This window comes from Protopterus annectens, chromosome 9.part0 (genome assembly GCF_019279795.1).
Source record: "Protopterus annectens isolate FY-2018-M chromosome 9.part0, PAN1.0, whole genome shotgun sequence".
Classification (NCBI taxonomy): Eukaryota; Metazoa; Chordata; order Ceratodontiformes; family Protopteridae; genus Protopterus; species Protopterus annectens.
Genome location: NC_056743.1, coordinates 909,928,341 through 909,952,707, shown reverse-complemented (window position 1 = coordinate 909,952,707; position 24,367 = coordinate 909,928,341). Strand labels below are relative to the sequence as shown.

Below are 24,367 nucleotides of genomic sequence, written 5' to 3'. Positions count from 1 at the left end.
TTGAGTACATGTTCTTTTAACTTGTTGTCCCAATATTTTGGCAAGGGATGAGTGATAGAACCTTTAGAATCAGCTATGGGGCACATAGGTGGTTGTGTGCGATCCTTGTGTAATTTTGGTAGTCCAAACATTACAGATAGCCTGGGATAGGGAACTGATATGTAATTAAGTGTATCAATAGTAACTGATCCTTCAATGAAAAGATCTTGTAGTTCATTTCTTATTTTCCTATATGACACATTTAACTCATTTAGAGAAGCTTTTGAGTAAGCTTTTCCTTCTAAAATAAATAACAGCTTTTCATTATAATCATCAAAGTTCATTAGAACTACCCCTCCCCCCTTGTCAGGTTTCATAATTCTAGTTGCATGCGCAAAAACCTATATTTCATCAATTAATCTTTTTTCATTTATATTAGCATTCCTATTTGAGAACTTGGAATTGCATATGTCAAGTTCACAAATGTTCTCGAATAATTGAACCACACGGTGGAGTGGAGGGTTGTAAGTGCTAGATATAGCCAAAGAATTGACAAAAGAAGCAGAAAGGGAATTATTAAAAAGAATTTTCAAATTTAGTTTACGTGTGTAAATTCTTTGATCCATTAAGGTACTGGCAATATCCAGGGATTGTAAGGGCACAAAGGTGAACCCTTTGGCAAACAGATCACAATGTTCTGGCCTAATTTCATTACTGGAAAACTGATATACATTAAAATCACCCAAGGTGTTAGTGACAATATGACAGGGTGGCAGTGGATGATCCAAAATTTGTTTTGGTATATCCAACAACATGTTGGAAGTATCACGTGTAACTAATGTGTGTAATTAACTCCTGTTGTTCCAGTTGTGTAACCTCCTCCCACCCCTGTTCATCATCCCTCCCCTGTTCCATTGGTTGTGGGTGTTCACAGAAGCCATCTCCCAGTTGTTGCTCATAGGTGGGCCCTTGTTCCTCAGATGCTCTGAGCGTCTTAGAGGTGGAAATTCCTGTATTTTTCTGTTATGATTTGTTGGAAGCTGCTTAACCTGAGGTATGAATTTTAAGTTTTCATGTCTGTGAGAGTGTGATGTCGCAACAGCCATAGTTTTGCAGATTGGCACAGAGAAGCTGTTGTCAGAACTGTGAACTTTGGCAGCAGGTGTTGGAGTGAGGGGCCAGAAGAAGTTTAGCTTCTGAGGTTGTAGAGTGGGGGGTTCAGTATTGTATAATGACTTTCATTGCAAGTGGAGAAAGATTGTCTTGGTGAAGCAGTTTGAAGATTAGAGAGCTAAACAGAAAGTTGGCTCAGTTTTGCATGGATAGCCAGTTATCCTTTGTTACTCTAAGGCAATGATGCTCATTCTGTGTAAAATTTGTGATAAAATGGCAGATTTTATTAGCGAGGGTTTGCACAATTGTATATATTTTTTTGAGTTTGTAGTGAACAGAGGTAAGCCATAGTTTAGTTGTGCAAGTGGGACACCATAACTCAGGCTGAGAAAGTTAGTAACTGTAATATTTTTTTGTGCCCAAAAGAGTAGATAGTTGATTTTTACTCCACGTTTTTGAACATGTTTCAGGAAGTTGAGGGCTTGGTCAAGCCAGATACATAGGTACCTAAATGAACGTGTTGCTACTATGATATTGTTATCACAGTCTTTGAAATTAAATTGGGAAAGGGCTCTTGCCACTCTTTTCTTGTTCCAAAGATCATTAATTTCATGTTTAGGTGTTTAGGAGTTACTTTATTTCTGTAAACTGTCACACTTTTAATATGCACACAATTGCTATACTAAATGTCCCCTTGCATGTTACTCTGAACCTATTTAATGTTTTGAAAACGTAGAGTATGTAGATCATGTACATCAAAGCAGTGACACTGGCACAACACATGGTGTCAGAGGCTAGACATAAATACCACAGCTCACATACCTACATTTCAAAGAGAATGTGAATGGTGCCGCCACCCCACCTCCACCCCCCCACATGCACTTGGGATTTGGCTAAAAGCATCCTTTGTCTGCAGATCAGTATATTTATACCAAGGACCAGATACTGCAAGCTAAACCAACCATCCTGCTCTCTAAATATATCAAATTTGTGGACCCTTTCCAGAGGATTTGTGACAAAACTGGGTGTGGCATATAGAACCATTATGTTAGTTCTGGTACCAGTTAATACTGACAATATACATCCTAATTCAAAGTCAATATCATCAACTTAAAATTCTGGTCCAGGTAGCACATTTTGTGGAACATAAATATTTGGTAAAGGTAGTATAATGATATATTAAAGATAGTGAGACAGATAGATAAATATATAGATAGATAGACAGATAAATATATAGATACTGTAGATAGAAATATGAACAAAGAGATGTCACTACCCTAAAATTTAATCAGTGAAAACAGGACATTAGAACAATTTAAAGTTTATTTACTTATTTCTATTTGATGAGAAGATAGGTTGATTAGCCTGAAGACCCTTTCCAGACGCAACAAACTTATCCATCTTTCTTTAATCACAGGGTCAAAATGTGTACAGCTCAAAGTTAATACACCATGTCCATTCTGTTAAACTATCTCGTTTCTACTTCCCCTCCATTTTCATTGCATATGTAAAAAATATACTATAGGTGAACTGGCAATTTTCCAAAATTACTTATAGGAGAGTGTGTGTGTGTGTGTGTGTGTATGTGTGTGTGTGTGTGTGTGTGTGTGTGTGTGTGTGTGTGTGTGTGTGTGTGTGTGTGTGTGTGTGTGTGTGTGTGTGTGTGTGTGTGTGTGTGTGTGTGCGGACGCATAAACACAAATAAGCGTGCATGTCTGCATGCACGTTTAATTGAATGTTTGAATGTATGCGTGCTTACACGTGCATGTGTACATACACGCATGTGAGTGTGTATGCATGCATGCATGCATACATGAGTTTGCATGTTTCAGTGTGTGTGTGCTCATGCATCAGCATACATGTAAAAGTGTATGTCTGCATGCACACTCATACATGCATTTGTGTCTGTGGGTGGATGTGTGTGCGGCATTTACCCGCATTGAATGAAGAAGTATGTACACCTTAAGATACACTGACACTCTGTACATGACTGGTTTCTTTAGCACATCTCCTCTGAGTGCCAGGATATGGTCCACCTCCACAGGACAATGAATTTGATTAAGTGGGTAACAAGGCAAAGAATTAATACAAGGAGTTCCCAAAATTAATCCAGGAATCAAGATCAGGTCTATTTTATGGAACTTTCTCATTGTGCACCTCCTTATTGTAGCCTAATTATCAGGATCAGGTCTATTTTATATAACTTTCTCATTGTGCACCTCCTTATTGTAGCCTAATTATCAGGATCAGATCTATTTTATGGAACTTTCTCATTGTGCAACTCCTTATTGTAGCCTAATTATCAGGATCAGGTCTATTTTATATAACTTTCTCACTGTGCACCTCCTTATTGTAGCCTAATTATCAGGATCAGGTCTATTTTATATAACTTTCTCACTGTGCACCCCCTTATTGTAGCCTAATTATCAGGATCAGGTCTATTTTATATAACTTTCTCATTGTGCACCTCCTTATTGTAGCCTAATTATCAGGATCAGGTCTATTTTATATAACTTTCTTGTTGTGCACCTCCTTATTGTAGCCTAATTATCAGGATCAGGTCTATTTTATATAACTTTCTCGTTGTGCACCTCCTTATTGTAGCCTAATTATCAGGATCAGGTCTATTTTATATAACTTTCTCACTGTGCACTCCCTTATTGTAGCCTAATTATCAGGATCAGGTCTATTTTATATAACTTTCTCACTGTGCACTCCCTTATTGTAGCCTAATTATCAGGATCAGGTCTATTTTATATAACTTTCTCACTGTGCACCCCCTTATTGTAGCCTAATTATCAGGATCAGGTCTATTTTATATAACTTTCTCACTGTGCACCTCCTTATTGTAGCCTAATTATCAGGATCAGGTCTATTTTATATAACTTTCTCATTGTGCACCTCCTTATTGTAGCCTAATTATCAGGATCAGGTCTATTTTATATAACTTTCTCACTGTGCACCCCCTTATTGTAGCCTAATTATCAGGATCAGGTCTATTTTATATAACTTTCTCATTGTGCACCCCCTTATTGTAGCCTAATTATCAAGACCAGGTCTATTTTATATAACTTTCTCATTGTGCACCACCTTATTGTAGCCTAATTATCAGGATCAGGTCTATTTTATATAACTTTCTCACTGTGCACCCCCTTATTGTAGCCTACTTATCAGGATCAGGTCTATTTTATATAACTTTCTCATTGTGCGCCTCCTTATTGTAGCCTAATTATCAGGATCATGTCTATTTTATATAACTTTCTCACTGTGAACTCCCTTATTGTAGCCTAATTATCAGGATCAGGTCTATTTTATATAACTTTCTCACTGTGCACCCCCTTATTGTAGCCTAATTATCAGGATCAGGTCTATTTTATATAACTTTCTCATTGTGCACCTCCTTATTGTAGCCTAATTATCTGGATCAGGTCTATTTTATATAACTTTCTCACTGTGCACCCCCTTATTGTAGCCTAATTATCAGGATCAGGTCTATTTTATATAACTTTCTCGTTGTGCACCTCCTTATTGTAGCCTAATTATCAGGATCAGGTCTATTTTATATAACTTTCTCACTGTGCACTCCCTTATTGTAGCCTAATTATCAGGATCAGGTCTATTTTATATAACTTTCTCACTGTGCACCCCCTTATTGTAGCCTAATTATCAGGATCAGGTCTATTTTATATAACTTTCTCACTGTGCACCTCCTTATTGTAGCCTAATTATCAGGATCAGGTCTATTTTATATAACTTTCTCACTGTGCACCCCCTTATTGTAGCCTAATTATCAGGATCAGGTCTATTTTATATAACTTTCTCATTGTGCACCTCCTTATTGTAGCCTAATTATCAGGACCAGGTCTATTTTATATAACTTTCTCATTGTGCACCCCCTTATTGTAGCCTAATTATCAGGATCAGGTCTATTTTATATAACTTTCTCACTGTGCACCCCCTTATTGTAGCCTACTTATCAGGATCAGGTCTATTTTATATAACTTTCTCATTGTGCGCCTCCTTATTGTAGCCTAATTATCAGGATCAGGTCTATTTTATATAACTTTCTCACTGTGCACTCCCTTATTGTAGCCTAATTATCAGGATCAGGTCTATTTTATATAACTTTCTCGTTGTGCACCTCCTTATTGTAGCCTAATTATCAGGATCAGGTCTATTTTATATAACTTTCTCATTGTGCACCTCCTTATTGTAGCCTAATTATCAGGATCAGGTCTATTTTATATAACTTTCTCACTGTGCACTCCCTTATTGTAGCCTAATTATCAGGATCAGGTCTATTTTATATAACTTTCTCGTTGTGCACCTCCTTATTGTAGCCTAATTATCAGGATCAGGTCTATTTTATATAACTTTCTCACTGTGCACCTCCTTATTGTAGCCTAATTATCAGGATCAGGTCTATTTTATATAACTTTCTCACTGTGCACCCCCTTATTGTAGCCTAATTATCAGGATCAGGTCTATTTTATATAACTTTCTCACTGTGCACCCCCTTATTGTAGCCTAATTATCAGGATCAGGTCTATTTTATATAACTTTCTCGTTGTGCACCTCCTTATTGTAGCCTAATTATCAGGATCAGGTCTATTTTATATAACTTTCTCACTGTGCACTCCCTTATTGTAGCCTAATTATCAGGATCAGGTCTATTTTATATAACTTTCTCACTGTGCACCACCTTATTGTAGCCTAATTATCAGGATCAGGTCTATTTTATATAACTTTCTCACTGTGCATCCCCTTATTGTAGCCTAATTATCAGGATCAGGTCTATTTTATATAACTTTCTCACTGTGCACCCCCTTATTGTAGCCTAATTATCAGGATCAGGTCTATTTTATATAACTTTCTCACTGTGCACCACCTTATTGTAGCCTAATTATCAGGATCAGGTCTATTTTATATAACTTTCTCACTGTGCGCCTCCTTATTGTAGCCTAATTATCAGGATCAGGTCTATTTTATATAACTTTCTCATTGTGCATCACCTTATTGTAGCCTAATTATCAGGATCAGGTCTATTTTATATAACTTTCTCATTGTGCACCTCCTTATTGTAGCCTAATTATCAGGATCAGGTCTATTTTATATAACTTTCTCATTGTGTACCTCCTTATTGTAGCCTAATTATCAGGATCAGGTCTATTTTATATAACTTTCTCACTGTGCACTCCCTTATTGTAGCCTAATTATCAGGATCAGGTCTATTTTATATAACTTTCTCACTGTGCATCCCCTTATTGTAGCCTAATTATCAGGATCAGGTCTATTTTATATAACTTTCTCACTGTGCACCTCCTTATTGTAGCCTAATTATCAGGATCAGGTCTATTTTATATAACTTTCTCACTGTGCACCCCCTTATTGTAGCCTAATTATCAGGATCAGGTCTATTTTATATAACTTTCTCATTGTGCACCTCCTTATTGTAGCCTAATTATCAGGATCAGATCTATTTTATATAACTTTCTCATTGTGCACCTCCTTATTGTAGCCTAATTATCAGGATCAGGTCTATTTTATATAACCTTCTCATTGTGCACCTCCTTATTGTAGCCTAATTATCAGGATCAGATCTATTTTATATAACTTTCTCATTGTGCACCTCCTTATTGTAGCCTAATTATCAGGATCAGGTCTATTTTATATAACTTTCTCATTGTGCACCTCCTTATTGTAGCCTAATTATTAGGATCAGGTCTATTTTATATAACTTTCTCACTGTGCACCTCCTTATTGTAGCCTAATTATCAGGATCAGATCTATTTTATATAACTTTCTCACTGTGCACCACCTTATTGTAGCCTAATTATCAGGATCAGGTCTATTTTATATAACTTTCTCATTGTGCACCTCCTTATTGTAGCCTAATTATCAGGATCAGGTCTATTTTATATAACTTTATCATTGTGCGCCTCCTTATTGTAGCCTAATTATCAGGATCAGGTCTATTTTATATAACTTTCTCACTGTGCACCCCCTTATTGTAGCCTACTTATCAGGATCAGGTCTATTTTATATAACTTTCTCATTGTGCGCCTCCTTATTGTAGCCTAATTATCAGGATCAGGTCTATTTTATATAACTTTCTCACTGTGCACCTCCTTATTGTAGCCTAATTATCAGGATCAGGTCTATTTTATATAACTTTCTCATTGTGCACCTCCTTATTGTAGCCTAATTATCAGGATCAGGTCTATTTTATATAACTTTCTCACTGTGCACCTCCTTATTGTAGCCTAATTATCAGGATCAGGTCTATTTTATATAACTTTCTCACTGTGCACCTCTTTATTGTAGCCTAATTATCCGGATCAGGTCTATTTTATATAACTTTCTCACTGTGCACCCCCTTATTGTAGCCTAATTATCAGGATCAGGTCTATTTTATATAACTTTCTCATTGTGCACCTCCTTATTGTAGCCTAATTATCAGGATCAGGTCTATTTTATATAACTTTCTCATTGTGCACCTCCTTATTGTAGCCTAATTATTAGGATCAGGTCTATTTTATATAACTTTCTCATTGTGCACCTCCTTATTGTAGCCTAATTATCAGGATCAGGTCTATTTTATATAACTTTCTCATTGTGCACCTCCTTATTGTAGCCTAATTATCAGGATCAGGTCTATTTTATATAACTTTCTCACTGTGCACCCCCTTATTGTAGCCTAATTATCAGGATCACGTCTATTTTATATAACTTTCTCATTGTGCACCTCCTTATTGTAGCCTAATTATCAGGATCAGGTCTATTTTATATAACTTTCTCATTGTGCACCCCCTTATTGTAGTCTAATAATCACCTCTAGAATTTTTATGCCACACTGCTGTGTCCTTGCATATCATTCCAGGAAGGCATCTATCTTTCAGGCATCCCTGCACTCCTGGAAAGAATCTTATGAATGGGGAGGGAGGGACTATGTACAATAACTGGACTTGCTTGTTCAAACTCTGTGCTAGACAAAGGTGCATGAAGGGCTCAAGCACAAAGGCCAGTCCATTTACCCGCACTGTGTCCCACAAAGGCATCACATGTAGTTACCCACAAGGCAAGACTGTGGCAGTTGCAGTGCCCCTCCCTCTCCCACTCCAGATGATGGCATCCAGTGATATACCTCATATTCTTTCCAATTTTAGCTTTTCAGAACCAGGTCCACCACTCATTAGTGATATTAATGTTATCACACAAGTAAAGCAAGTTTCTAACCAAGCTGAAACAGATTTTTTCCAACAACATAAAAAACAGTATTGTGAAACATTTACATTACATCTATGTGCTACCAATATAATTTACAACTATGTTTCAAAAGTCAATGATAAAAAACACGATTTGAATACAGTATGGGATATAAAAATGAAAATGTACTATGATGAAGTAATGCTAAATACATAAATAAATAAAATTCTAAAATAGTTTCCAACATGTGTACAGCTAAGCCCCATGAAAGTTATCAAAATGTTTATTTGCTAAACATGGAATCTGTCACAGTTCATATATCTGTAAGGTATGGAACAGAGAAGACAGAATTTTTGAGCCAAATGTTCAGAGCCAGCTGCAAATACCACATTCATAATGGGATGATATGATAGACAAGCCTCGCTGTTTTGCCAGAGATGGTTTGCACCTGTCACCCCTAGGCTTTCGAATACTGGCCAAGGCTCTTGCCGTCCCCATAGTGCCTTTTTTAGGCAAGGCTCAAAGGACAAACCAACCACCGTAACCAGCACAGGTAACCAAAAACTAAGGGTGATGCTACTCAACGCCAGAAGTCTCAACCTCAAAATGCACGCACTCGAGGCACTCTTCAGTATGGAGAAAATCGATGTTTGTGCAGTGACGGAAACCTGGTTCAAGGCTCCAGAGAGCACCCCAGCACTACCAGGTTACAATTCATATCATACCTTCCGGCCTCAGTTACCAGATTGCAGTACAAAGTGCGGAAGTGTATCCATATTCATCAAGGATACCCACATCTCCAGGTTAGTGGCGCAGCATGATGCCCCAGAGATCATCCACGCGCAACTATCAGCAGGCAAAACCACATTTCAAGTCGTAGCCTGTTATAGATCGCCCACCATGTCCCAAGATGCTCACTCAGCATTCCTTGAGGCATTGGAAAATATAAAGGTCCTACCCAACACCATAATTTTGGGTGATTTCAACTACCCTGGTATAGACTGGGTGAACTACCAAAGTTCTAACTCCTATGACCAGAGGTTCATAGTTTTTCTAAGAAATAAATCAGAAGAAAATACTTAAAATCTCAAAAGTGGCATCTTTCTTCTCTCGGCGTTTTCTCCTCTTGGTAGGTGCTTCAGCAACAGCTATCAAGCCTGGAAAGATGCCAAAACCACGCGGTTGCAGGGTTTTAAGAGAGAGAGAGAGATCAAGGAGTTTGGAATTGACCCAAAATGGCCAATAAAACTACAGTTTCTAGGCAGTAACCACTCCTACAGGGACAGACAGGCTGTTCAGTGTTAACCACCGCCACTGGTGAACACAGAGACTTCCCTTTAGCCCAAGTAAGCACTAGCCTCCAAGAAACTTACAAACAGTTCAGAACAGCAACTCTGTAACTGAACTTTTTTTAAATTATAGAAAGTGGGAAAATAGCAAGTTTTTTTGTTTTTGTTTAAGGATAGTAGAGACACGCAAGTAGCAAACTAGTCAGAACAGTGCAATAAATTACCCCAACACATGTGTGCTAGGTTAGAGGCCGGTAAAATGAAATTTTAAGAAAAAACTATTTTAAATTAAGTGCAACACATATAATGCAATAAACAGGCTCTAGGTATGTTCTAAATACTGTTTCTAACACAGATATCAACTTTTGCAAGCAAGAAAATGCCGAAAAGTAGGCGGCAATGTAGTTTTTCTAAGAAATAAATCAGAAGAAAATACTTAAAATCTCAAAAGTGGCTCCTTTCTTCTCTCAGCATTTTCTCCTCTTGGTAGGTGCTTCAGCAACAACTATCAAGCCTGGAAAGATGCCAAAACCACGTGGTTGCAGGGTTTTAAGAGAGAGAGATCAAGGAGTTTGGAATTGACCCAAAATGGCCAATAAAACTACAGTTTCTAGGCAGTAACCACTCCTGCGGGGACAGGCAGGCTGCTCAGTGTTAACCACTGCCACCGGTGAACACAGAGACTTCCCTTTAGTCCAAGTAAGCACTGGCCTCCAAGAAACTTACAAACAGTTCAGAACAGCAACTCTGTAAATGAACTTTTTTTTAAATTATAGAAAGTGGGAAAATAGCAAGATGTTTTTGTTTTTTTGTTTTTGTTTAAGGATAGCAGAGACACACAAGTAGTAAACTAGTCAGAACAGTGCAATAAATGACCCCAACACGTGTGTGCTAGGTCAGAGGCAGGTAAAATGCAATTTTAAGAAAAAATGATTTTAAATTAAGTGCAACACAAAAAATGCAATAAACAGGCTCTGGGTATGTTCTAAATACTGTTTCTAACACAGATATCAACTTTTGCAAGCAAGAAAACCCCGAAAAGTAGGCGGCAATGCAGTTTTTCTAAGAAATAAATCTTAGACAGCATGATTATAATACAGCATAAGACCCTCAACTGTCTGCAAGACAAGTGAAACTCACTCTTCCAAGCATGTCCAGAGGTCATCTTCAGGTGTACTCTCCAGTTCATCTGGTGGAATTGGGCATCCTGAGGCAATGTCACAACTGCCTCATGTATACAGACAACCCTCTCCTCTTACCTCTAGACACAAACACTTGTGAGAGATGCAAATACACAGCCAGACTGGAGGCTAAGTGCTCTCAACCCATGACTGTAACAGACAGTCAAGAGGAGAAGAGACACACTAGCATCACACCACCAGTCACACATGGATCTACAAAACAAGCACCAGCAAAACATAAACATAAATACACAAAAACATATTTGGTGGCCCTAGGTACCAATCTGAAAAAGAAACAGTGCCCTCCAAAGCAGACATGCAAGCAACCTGCACCTCCAAACACAAGCCAGAAAACACATAATTCACCTCAGCAGTGTGCCTCATGACAATAATCATTGACTATTGGCATGGCAGAGCCAAAGTCCCCCATATTAGTGAATAAACAGAATGTCCCGGAATGGGTTCTAGATAGAGGGTAAGAGGGCTGCTGGTGAGAGTAACATAACAGAGGATCACCAGTGCAATATGCCAAATGGAATGGCCTGCACTACATTTGTAAGATGAATTATCCTGCACCACCTTAGCATTGTGCTGGTTTAATATGATGGCAGATGTAATCTTCTTAGGCTCAGGATGTGGAAATCTCAAGGGGTGGGCAGAGTATTCTGATGACTAAAGGAAGGGGTGAATTTATAAATTCAAATGCCCTAGAACAACTGGTATGTTCTCCCACTAGAGGGGACAACATATTGGATTTAGTCATCACAAATATGGGCACCCATTGTACCACACCGGTTAGCACTCCCTCTCTGGTCAGATCAGACCACAAACTGATAACCCTGGACGTCCTCACCCCTCCACCTCCCCTAGTCAAAGGAACCATTGTAAAAAACCTTTCCAAACCAAACTTCAAACTACTTGCGTCAGAAGTGGAAAGTTTCACTATTTCCTTGCAGAAGGATAATGATATCCAGGATGCGGAATCCTACACCAAGGCACTATATATGCATCTTCAGGATTGCATGGACCGTGCTATCCCAAATAAAACCAAGACTCCTTCCTCAAACAAGAAGAAACCAGTCTGGTGGACCCCGGCCATAAGCAAACTATACAATAAAAGGAAGAGACTTATACAAAAAAAGGCCAAATCTCAAGTAGAAAAATCATCCCTGATCAGCATTAGTAAGAAATTGAGGGTCCTCATCAAGTCAACTAAAGCCAATTTCGAAAAGAAGGTTGCCAAGGATGCCAAGGATAACCATGAGGCCTTCTATGGTTACGTCAAAAACCTAAATGGCAATGCTCAGGTCTGTTCTGAGCTAGTACAAAATGGAACAAAATACACTGACCCCACTGACATTGCCAGCATCTTGGCTGATAAGTTCAGTGCAAACCCCCCCCCCCTCACCACCTACAGGGCCTATTACTATTCCAGGGGATTGTGTAACTCCAATTATTACTGATACGTTGGTTAATAAGGCTCTATCTAAAGCTAAAAACACTGCCTCCATGGGACCAGATGGTGTCCCGGGCTGTGTCATACGCAAGCTCCAAAATGAATTAACCCCGCATCTGAATACCCTGTTCAATCTCAGCCTCTTAACAGGATATGTACCCATAGAATGGCACACAGCAATGGTGGTTCTGCTGCACAAGGGTGGGCCCACAACCGACCCTGGGAACTACCAACCAATAAGCCTGACCAGTCTGATCTGTAAGGCAATGGAGCGAATCATTATGGAACTCATAAATGGAGAGATTGGGAACCTCCAAACACTTGACCCCACACAGTTCAGCTTCGTTAAGAGCAGATCATGCCTCCTGAACCTGGTGGACTTCTTTGAGACAGTTACTCAGGCTATAGATAAGGGAAAGGAGCTACACACGGCTTACCTTGACCTTGCTAAAGCATTTGACACCATTCCCCATTTGGGTATTATTGATAAACTCACCAACCTGGGCATAAACCCTTACGTCACAAGACGGATCGCAAACTGGCTCTCAGACAGATCCCACAAAGTAAGAGTAGTGGGATCTATGTCCGAATCCAGACCAGTAATGAGCGATGTGCCTCAGGGCTCTGTCCTGGGGCCCCTCCTGTTTGGCATATACTTCTCAGAAGTACAAGCAAGCACTGAAGGGCTGTGGCTGACCAAGTTTGCGGATGACTGCAAACTGGGCGCTATAACAGAGTCTCCGGCCGACATGGATATCCTCCAGAAGGGCCTTAATGAGACTGATGCATGGTGTCAAAGCCATGGTCTCAAGCTAAATGCTAAAAAATGCGTGGTAATCCCCTTTGGAAAAAACAGAGTACCCGCGAACTACCACATAGGAGGTAACCCCCTGAAATCTGAAGAAGTAATAAGGGATCTAGGGACCCAAGTAGATAGTCAGCTTTCCTTTGATAACCATGTTGCCAAGGTGGTTAGAAAATCCTTCTATGTGACCCATCTCATCACGAAAGGGTTAGCATCAAGATCTAAGGATGTAATGGTGCCCCTCTACTCTTCCCTCATCAGACCCATTATTGAGTACTATGCACCAATTGGAATGTACCTGGCTAGGCATTTCCAGCAGCTGGAGAGACCACAGAGGCACCTCACTAAGAGGATTACTGGCCTCAAACAGTTGCCCTATGCAGCACGATTGAAAAAACTAAGGCTTTTCTCTGTTGCATACCACCTTCTCAGAGGCGATCTCTGTCTAACATACAGAGCCATGTCCAACCCAGAACTGTTGAACATGCTCCATCTTAGCAAAACAAAATCTACTCAAGCTACACGCTCTAGGGATATAAACCTCAGTACAACAATGAATAGAACATGCTGGAGGGATAGATCTCTGTCTAACATACAGAGCCATGTCCAACCCAGAACTGTTGAACATGCTCCATCTTAGCAAAACAAAATCTACTCAAGCTACACGCTCTAGGGATATAAACCTCAGTACAACAATGAATAGAACATGCTGGAGGGATAGATTCCCTTCGCAAAGACTTCCCTTGCTATGGAGAAGGTCCCGATCTACATAAGACAGAGCCTCTCACTATCACTCTTCAAGAGGAACCTTGACAAGTGGATGGGTAACAGAAAGTTCACACCAGGGATCATACCAACAGCTTTACTAGATAGGGGCCAAGGGTACTAGCTGCTAGATCAAGGGCCTAGGGAACTAACCAAAGGGGCGGTGAATACTGCACAACATGGCTGGGCTAATATATGCCTTCGGACAGATAGCCCAGTACCTACCTATGAACCTATGAGATAGCCAGTTTCTGCAATTGCTTACTTAGTATGTAGAACAGGACCAGCCAGAGGGTGTGTGTGTGTGTGTGTGTGTGTGTGTGTGTGTGTGTGTGTGTGTGTGTGTGTGTGTGTGTATGTCTAATGTGCCCGAGTGTGCAGATCAGATAGTCCCCCCAAACAATTGTTAAACAAAGTGTGTGAGTGGTTGTGTGAAACTGGTTGGAACTTATAGTTCTTGACAGTGTATAAAGAAGCAGAAAAGGAACTCTTCTAACTGACTGTAATAAGAGAAGGGATAACTCACAGACACAAATCACTGAAAGGCCAAGAAAGATGTAAGCAGGCAGTGTAATCACTGACAGGTCAAGGGAGTGGGAAGTAGATAGTAATCCCTTACAGGAGGGAAGAAAGTGAAGACAAGTGACTGGTATGCATGCTTCATTAGATTTCAGGCTGGGAAGGGTATGAAGATTTTGTAAGAGCTGGGGAAAGGGCCTGAAAGCACTAATCATCGCTGATACAGGAATTGGGGCTGGCGGTGGCCTAGCATGTTGCCAATACAGGGGCCAGAGTTGGAGGGATACATTTTGAGTAGTGATAACCTGGAGTGATAGCCACTGACTGATGGCTGGCAGAAGTTCTACATACTAGGTCATTTTGCAGACTGCAGGCATACTCTTGCAAACCCTCCCTGCCAACAGCACCAATGCTTCTTATGCAAACTTTCCAACGTACTGCATACACTTAAAATATCAGGTTGCCATAATTGTTAAGGTGTTTACCTTACAAATGCAAGGTGCAGGGTTTGATTCTCACCTGGGGTAATTGGTTAGGCTTAAAATGGCTCACAAGGGCAGTTAGCTTAGTACTAATCTATGAATGTATCATTTTAGTGTAACAGTAGGAAAGCATTGTACATGGGGGAGGGGATTCATTAGTCATGATCCGTCTTTGGTCTGTGACAGGTGCAAGTGATTCCTAAGTCACAGCCCAAGTCTTCTTTCCACGTGTCTTTTAACACAACATAAGCATCAATGAGTTACATATTGTTCTGTAATCTCATTCTAGTTTTTCACAAAAGTTTTATATTTCATGTTATGAGCATTTTGCAGTTATATTCTCAACTTGTTTTCCACCATATTTTCTTTGTATTCTCTTTCAGTACTTCATAGTCAGGAAATTGTCAATTGTAACTTAAATTTTTTGGTATTAGTTATTTGCTATTTACTATTTTTATTATATCAGATTTTCTTTTCTTTTTCTGTACAATATTATAGTTGGTCATTTGATTCTATTTTTGTATATAATATATAGCGTCTACTCTGCTTAAGCAATGTTTTCCTAGATTGCCTCATTCGGTTATAACTGAATGCTTGAACCTTTTTCATGTACTTTAACAAACACTAGTTAATATAAAATTGCATTTGATGAGTAAAGAATGAACCTTTCACTGTAGCAGAGAATCATGCCATGTTGTTTATGGAATTCCGTGCTAACTTGGCACATTTGCTTTAACATCTGCAGGTAATATTATCCTTCAAGGTCCTTTAGTTACACAGACCAAAACTGTCAGTCAGCTGCCCAGGACCGTAACAGTGACTGATTCATAACCTCATTAATATCTCACTGGCTTAGAAAGCAGACGCGAGTGATTCACAAATATTCCTGAATGAAGGTACTGCATTAGAAATAATTTAGGGAACTTAATATTTGGGACATTGCAATATCTGATGAAATACAAGAATTGTCAGTTAGCTATGTCTGATGCGCACATGTACATTTTATTACATGGTGTGCCTTTGTACATGAGCACGACCCAAAGGGCTTTCATTTTCCCCATATACATTTAATTGATGCAATGGAATGATACTGCTACATCAGGTGCTGCATCAAGGCAACTCCAACAAATGAGATTTTTCACTTACATCTTGCATTCCCTTGCTCGATTTCATGACAAGGTGCATACTGCTGAGTTCTGCTCATGTCAGTACTGTCCACCGTGCTGCGTCTGTACTGATACAATAATGAACTACTTACTTAAAGCACAGCAGTATCCAAAAGACATTGTGATTATTCTCATCTGCCAGATATACAGCAGTGAGGCATGAATGTCAAGGCTACTGCCTTTTGGCCAGACAAATGAGTGGTACTGCAGTGAGATTGTTTTATAGGGACTCAGATTCATGCCCTGCTTTGAAGATATGATTACATTCTCATTACAATTTTTAGTTTATATTTAAACACTAAGCAATGCCAGTGTAGTTGCCCTAAATACCTGTACCTGTAGGCTGTCAGTCTGTAAATGTTGCAATAAAATATCTTTCTGTCAGTGCAAATCCTAACAATTATATGTCTTTATAGGTGAGTTGTTTCTCTCCAGTTTTTCCCCATGCATTGTTCATATCATTATGTGTACATTTTGATGTATAATGAAGACAAGGGTCTGTAGACGTGCATGGGGGTCCCCGTGAGCAAGCTGGTCCACAAAAGCAAATATACAGAATCTGTATTGTATATCATTATAAATCACTTAACAAAAATGAAAAAAAATAACATGAAAAATAAAAAAATAAAGACTTCTAAAGAAATGGAACTGCATCTGTGGGACTGTCACTAAACATACTGCATCTCTTCCTCCTCCCTTACAATGTATCTCATCTGCCATAAATTTCATCCTTAACCTCTTCTGTTTTACCCTTATCAAACTTATCTCATCTACTATACCAGTTCATCTGTTATATGCCAACATTATTTAGTTTTCTTTGTGCAGTTATTCACCCGTGCTGTTATAATAAAACAGCTGTTTCCCTACATCTGATTTTTATTTTTTTCTGACCTTGTTAAAATTGTATCTATAATTCTGTCTGCATCACAGTAAATCTGTCATGTCCAATGAACAATCATTTGCCATCATATTGCAATAATCTTTTTATAGTATCACTTCCAGTTTAGCTATGTATGCATCTAATCATCATGTCTTCTAATTCAACAGCTATTGCCTAAAGTCAGTAATCATCTCAGTAGTACTTGTTCCAGTACAGCTATTTTTCTTGTGTGTTCAAATTTCTCATTTATTTTTTCCAAGCTATATTAATTATGATTATATGATTGTGTGCTTTTTGCATTTTTTTTGCCAGAGATCTTTTTCTTCTTAAGGTTCTACTAACAAAATTGTCTACCAGGTGGACAATCCCAATAAATACATACATACATAAATATATAAATATATTAATAAATCATTGATTCAATCTGTGGTCTGTTCAAATCAGAAGAAGTTTGCTAGGAGATCACATGAGAAGTGACCCAGTGATTCAAGTCCTCAGGTTGTCACTACAGCTGACACCTACAGTTTCCCTACAGGAATAAGTGAATTTAACGGTGAGGGTTGATTAACGGGACATACATAACAAAGAGCTGCAGTAGGAACCTTTTGTGGGACAAGATGGCAGCACATAAACAAGGCAGAATAGAGAGCAGTAAGCTGTGTTATAAATTATATATGATTCTATGCCACCCCTGAAAGTAACCAGGTGATCTCCAGGAGAATGATATGTGATTCTGTGCCACCCCTGAAAGTAACCAGGGGATCTCCAGGAGAATGATATGTGATTCTATGCCACCCCTGAAAGTAACCAGGGGATCTCCAGGAGAATGATATGTGATTCTGTGCCACCGCTGAAAGTGACCAGGGTTCTCCAGGACGATGATAAATGATTCTGTGTCACCCCAGAAAATGACCAGGGGATCTCCAATACAGGGAGATGCTGCATAAAGTGATGATTCAGAATGTTATCTGCTGTAATCCATGGCAATTACTACAAGAAGCAAAGCTAACTTTCCCAGTGATCAACAGCCTCTCTTGCCTTGATGTACAGACATAACACTCAAGCTATATTATTTTAGTCCACAGCTAAACAGCATGTTGTTTTATTGCATTCTGATTATGTTGTTATAGTCTAGGTCAAGCCATCATGTATAACTTGTCAGAATATCTAAATATCATTTTGTTTTATTCCACAGGCATTATACAGCAAAGAGAACAAAAGCAATGAATACTATGCTGTTATTGGTATTGCTTTCAGTCCTAACCACCATGAAGACATGTCAGGGATACTGTGAAGAGTCCGACGAAGAACCTGCTGCCAGTGGCCTTCATGTAAAGGTAACAGAACACAGCTGCACACACTCACATACTGCATGTGTGGTACAGACAAATAGTTCATTGGATGAAGAAAATGCATTCTTACATTCTTTCACATGCACTCTTCATCATAAATTTTAGTAACATGTAGCTTACAAATATATAGTAACCTTAAACAAGAGTCAGTGTTAATTAAATCAGATTTTTCAGATGGTGAAAATTAATTATTTTACATCATTAGTAATGTGCGCATCACTAACAGATAATTTTGTAAAACTTATCCAAATAGGCTTTTATTAAGAGTCTCTGACACTCGTCTTTTCAACATTAAATGTACATGTTTATACTGTGCAACTTAAGTCATACTGTACTGCATGCATTATAAGTAATATTGCAATACAATATGGATAAAAGATGTCCAAATCCTATCTGCATATAACAGCCTCTATCACACTCTTTCCAGGACTGTGGCATTCTCAGTTCTCTAATAATCTTTCATTTCCTGCATCTCTGCCCTCTTATTTGCTACTTCTTTTACTCAAATGTTCCACAGTGTAGTAAATGGATGATTCACTGCTGCTACAACTAACTGTGTCACGGCCTGTATATTCCCCACCCCAGTGTGCATACACCATAGCACACTTATGGTTGAATATTGGGCAATCTGCTGAACTATATACAAGGAAACACAAGACAGCAACTATCTGCTCTGCCCCCCACTTGTGTGGCCTTTCAAGAAAAACAAGATATCTGCTTGTTGGTAGGGAGGGGGGACTAGTTCATAAAATTATGATGGCCAAGCAACAGTTTGCATCCCTATATATTTGCTAAGTATAGTCCCTCCAACCACGCACTGCAGTCTAATTTAAATACTTGCCTATCATTACGGGAACATCCTACCCATCATAGAAGAAATCTAGTTCCACTAATGAACTTCAGAGCAATTGATTTGTACCTGTGCAGTAAAGTGACGCAATGTCAGAGAAGAAAGCATGGGAGGTCTATCAGTGCCTGTTCTACTAAACATCACAAAAATAAGTTACATTGAACTATGGCTTCAAAGCAGTGATTTGTACTTCAGGCAAGTTATGCTCTCTGTCCCCTATCACTTAGAATCTTTGATGTAGCAAATACCTTTACAAACATGGAATGGGGATGAGGGATGGATTACTGTGATGCAAGCAGGTGTTACCTGATAATAAAGATTAGCTCATCAATTAGAGGAGGTAATGGATTAGATGTAACTCTGGACTAAATACATAAAACTCTGCATGTCATATCTCTAAAATAGCAACTCTTGTTCTCTTTTCCAAAGACATCAGACACTACAGGTAAGCTGCCCTCTCTGCTGATGAAAAGATTCTTTGACGGACTTTCCCATGATGGATTTGTGGGTTTGATGGGCAAACGAAATATTGGTAAGCTAAATTTTGATTTTTTTCCCAGTGTTTTGGTGTTTTACTATCAATGTCTTCTTTCATTTTAACCTAATTTTGAGTCTCTTATAATATAAAAGTGCATCAGAATATCTACAGTTCCACTTGAGTGTGTTTAAACACCAATAATCTGTACAAAACACCCAGTATTTTAACCTTTTTAATGTGGTTTGTAACACTAACAAAAAGGAAGGTATCTCTATGGTACTTAAAGGGAGAAGGAAGTATAGAAGGTGTTCAGCTTGCAGTCATTTATTGCAGACTAACCATTTCACTTAGAATATTCCTGATATTTTTGAGATAAGAGGACTTGTCATGTGTGATACCAGGTGAATGCTATATTTAGTAGAATGTAAATGTGCAACTTTCAATGTGGGTCAGACTAAGCGTGCTTTGAAGCAATGTATATCAACGGATTCACTTCATAATCTCAAAATACTGAAATATCGAATTTCAGTATCTCGAGACCATGAAGTTGAAAATCCAAATAACTGAAACCACAAAACCACGAAACCCAAACTCCCGAAACCACAAAACCGCAAAACCCAAACTCCCGAAACCACAAAACCGCGAAAAGACACAGCACACACTACACAACACATACAGACACACACACTTCCCAACACTGTACAAAAAGCAATACAACACATACGCACACAACTAAACACACACACCTACCCTTACTATATGCAGTGGGGCAAGCCACCCTGCACCCCCACACCCCTCTACTAATATATACTATTAATATATCTAGACTTTTGATAATTTCATGCAGGAAATGTTAACTAGAAAAGAGACATGAGAGATTACAATAACAAGTGCTCTTTTTGTACTTGCTCTGAATGAGCAATGTTGGCATATACTAACTCCGTGATTGCACTACACTCCATAACACAGACAGCCCAGCACCACACATTACACACACCCCCACAAACACACATCACAGACATACAAACACCACCACTCCCAACACTAACACACTCACACTCTAACCTACCTACCCTAACCCACACATAAAACATACCAACACACTCACAAGCACACAATCCCTCCCCAAAACCCTAAAATAAACAACACTCACCTAACACACTATCCATACCGCAGGTTCAACATTGCCCAATTCGACATTTACGGGTTCGCAATTTCCATCTGTTCGACTTTATAGGCTCGAGATTCTGAAATTCGATATTTCAGGATTTCAAGCTTATAAAGTGTTTCTATATATCAGCACATCTAAGTAATATAAGATATAAAAAAGCATGCACTTCTTTGTTTAGACACACACACACACACACACACACACACACACACACACACACACACACACACACACACACACATTGATCCACACCAAAGCTAGTTTCTCTTTTATAGAATTCGATCTTGTGATTCAGGGACCTACGACTTTTGATAATTCCATGCAGGAAATGTTAACTAGAAAAGAGAAATGAGAGATTACAATAACAGGTGCTCTTTTTGTACTTGCTCTGAATGAGCAATGTTGGCATATGCAAATGTTTTCTCTCTTTTGTTCTTTTTTCCTCTTTCCAGCAAAATAAAACTTAAACAAGGAAAGCATTGTTGATGTACAATTAGATATTGCACCAGCAATGATTAACATCAAAACATTGCATGAAACAATCCATTTTTCCTATACTGATATTAAGCAGCTGTGTATTTCACTTCCATCTGTACAACCTAAGGAGCTTAACATTTTTAACAATCAAAATATATTGATTTTATGTCAACAATATAGCTATCAAAATTAGATCATTATACATGATCACTCTGATGACCACCACTGGACAAGTAATCAAAGAGCCTCAGTCCTCACACTGGCACCAGTGGGGGACGTACATTGGGAGGATGACAGGTCCACACACAGTATTTCCAGATGCAGCTATCTGCATCAAGTAGATTTTCCCTTAAGAGTACAGAGAGACCACAGTCAGTTCGGGGCTGGTTTCTCGTTCTTTCTCCAAATCCCCAGTAAGACTCCCCACTGGCACATCTATAGAGCTAAGGTCTCAGCTGAGTGACCAAGCCAAGACCTCCAGCATCCTCTCTGTCCAACCAGTGTTTTGTGTCCCTGCCCAAGTAGCTGAAACACACACACTGAGGTTTGATTTACACAGACAGACAGACACACACACACACACACACACACACACACACCTGGGAAAGGCTGGCACAGGTTTACTAGCTATGCCCCTTTTGCCCAGACTATGAGGTAGTTATCACTGCCAGCAGCCAACTTCTTATCAGCTACTTGAAGGCCCTTAACAAAGGGTGTCCAATCTTACTTTGTACTATTACTATTAACCCAAATGGTAGTTTGACCAAGAGCAAGACTATTATGAGTAGCCCACAAAGTGTTACCAAATAAATATGCAAGTACTCTCAAAACTTAAATATCTCTAGATAGATCAGCCACAATGAAAGGTTTATATATATTTAATAATAAATAATAAAAGAACAAGAAAATACTTAGTATATATTCACAGTGATATCAGAGTTCAAAATCACAGGAAATATATAAAACAACATTGAAGGACAGTCTCAAATAAATAAAGTAAAATATCTAAACTAAGCTTTGCTATATTCCTGACTATATCCAAGATAATTGTACTGTTCCCTAAAAACTTACTTCATCAGAACAAGGCAGATGTAGTGAATGGTTCTTGTCAGGTCCAAGACAGAATACAGAATGCTTTGTCTCACTAAGAGACTTTTTAAATTAATATTGCAAATATTACTGCTAGGATTGCTTGAAGAATTACATCATTTATTGTCATCTGACTCTATCCCAGGTGAAACCCCGAAAGCTGGAAGCTGACAGTATTTAGTATCTACCTGCAAAAATACATAGACCTCAGATCTTTGGCTGATGCTGGAAGTCATAAAACATTTACATTCCTTCACATTTCAAGACTAGTAATTATTTCACCCTAGAGACAATACAGAAAGTTCCCTAATTTTAGACATTGTATCTCCTTGGTACATTGAAACGGAAACATACCAACTTTTATGGTGTAGCCATAAAGTAATTTAATTTTAGTTATTTTTCTGAAGTTAACCTCCTGTATTCCAGTTTCCACTGTTAAAATATATACATTTAAACAGTTAACAATAGTGCATGTACATTTCTGTTCTTTTCCAGTAAGGCACACTGTGGTTATATTTTAAGCACTAGCACTTTATAAAATACCTTTTAACACACACTTCTGTACCAGCAGTTTGATGTACACATGACATACAGTTCTAATACATTTGTAACACAAGCATCTTATATAAATCATGTTGATATTAACAAATGACATATAATTATTTGCAAAATTCCAGACAGCTGTGCTGGCAGTATCTTTCTTTGTCACACTCACACACACACATACACACACACACACACACACACATATATGTGTATGTATATATATATATATATATATATATATATATATATATATATATATATATATATATATATATATATATATATATATATATAGATACACATGGATTTATATTAGTTTATTGAATTACCATTTTGTCAAACATGGGAACATTGAGACAGGAACATCGACACTTAAAAACATTGCAAGACCTAACTATGTCAATCCACATCACTGAATAGAAGAAAGGCAACCTGTCTTCCATTTCATGGTGTAAATTGTGATATTTTCATCTTGCGATGTTTTGAAGTTTTGATGTTCTCATCTCTGAGTTCCTGCATTCCACAAAATGGTAATTTGATAAACTAATAAAAACCCATATGTGTGTGTGTGTGTGTGTGTGTGTGTGTGTGTGTGTGTGTGTGTGTGTGTGTGTGTGTACATGCATATGTACTGCACACACATATAAATATGAACTGAACTGTCTAATAAACACCTGATTAACTGAACTAAGTATAAAAAATAACAAATGTACTCAACACTTACAAGAGAAGACAGTGTGGCAAAACTTTACTTTTTAACAGGAACACATCCATATTTCATATGAGTAATTAGCACTTTAGCCATTAAAAAGACTTCATCAGACTCCAAACAATTTTGAATAGCAAGACCTTAGTTATTCTTTAAAAGAAGTTCAACAGATTATACTGGGGAAAGGCATTTAGTTAAGGGTGCCACTCCAATAAAATTCATCAGTGATTATTAAGGAGCAACCAATCATTGTCTCACAGTTTCTAACTAGTGGGGTACCTTGGAAGCAAAAACTGACCAATTGGTTAATAACAGTTACTGTTTGCCTGGGGGAAAGAGACTATGACAGTTACTGTATTACTATAGCTTAACATTGTTTGGCATTGGTGCTCAAAAGAGGGCAGAAGAGACCATTTTACTATAAGAAAAGTTGAAGTAGGGAGTTGAACATGCCTAGTTAATTAGCTTCTTTACAGAAACCTCAGCAGATATGTGGTTAGATAAGGATGGTGTGCATAATGTAACCAGAAGAATCACAGGAGTTTGTATAAACAAGCAATAATGTCATTAAAGGAGAAGGTGGGGTTCAAGTTCTGTTGGCCATGACTCCATAAAAACAGTTGTGGAACTTTGGCTTCCCTGTTCTTCTATGAGCAAGAGAGATGTCAATAAAGATATGTTTGGGGTATAGAAGCATATAACGGTTGTGGTCTAAAATAGATAGGAACTAGTGGTACATCCACAGCTCTCTTTACAGAGGTATGCCCAACATCCTCTTCCCACCTGTCATGCCATCCCAGGAGCTGGCATTTCTAAACTGGGGGCTTATCTGGGAAGGTGTGAGACCATATGAA

The 24,367-nt window shown here is 38.5% G+C and overlaps 1 protein-coding gene across 1 annotated transcript in view; it reads left to right on the top strand.

The window, feature by feature from the left end:
- Positions 1–24,367, top strand: part of TAC3 (tachykinin precursor 3) — a 202,495-nt gene that overhangs the window by 70,287 nt on the left and 107,841 nt on the right. Inside the window, exons 2-3 of the mRNA XM_044083652.1 lie at positions 18,038–18,178; positions 19,473–19,575. Coding sequence (XP_043939587.1) covers positions 18,065–18,178; positions 19,473–19,575 — 217 coding nt within the window. The 5' untranslated portion in view covers positions 18,038–18,064. The remainder of the gene's footprint in view (positions 1–18,037; positions 18,179–19,472; positions 19,576–24,367) is intronic.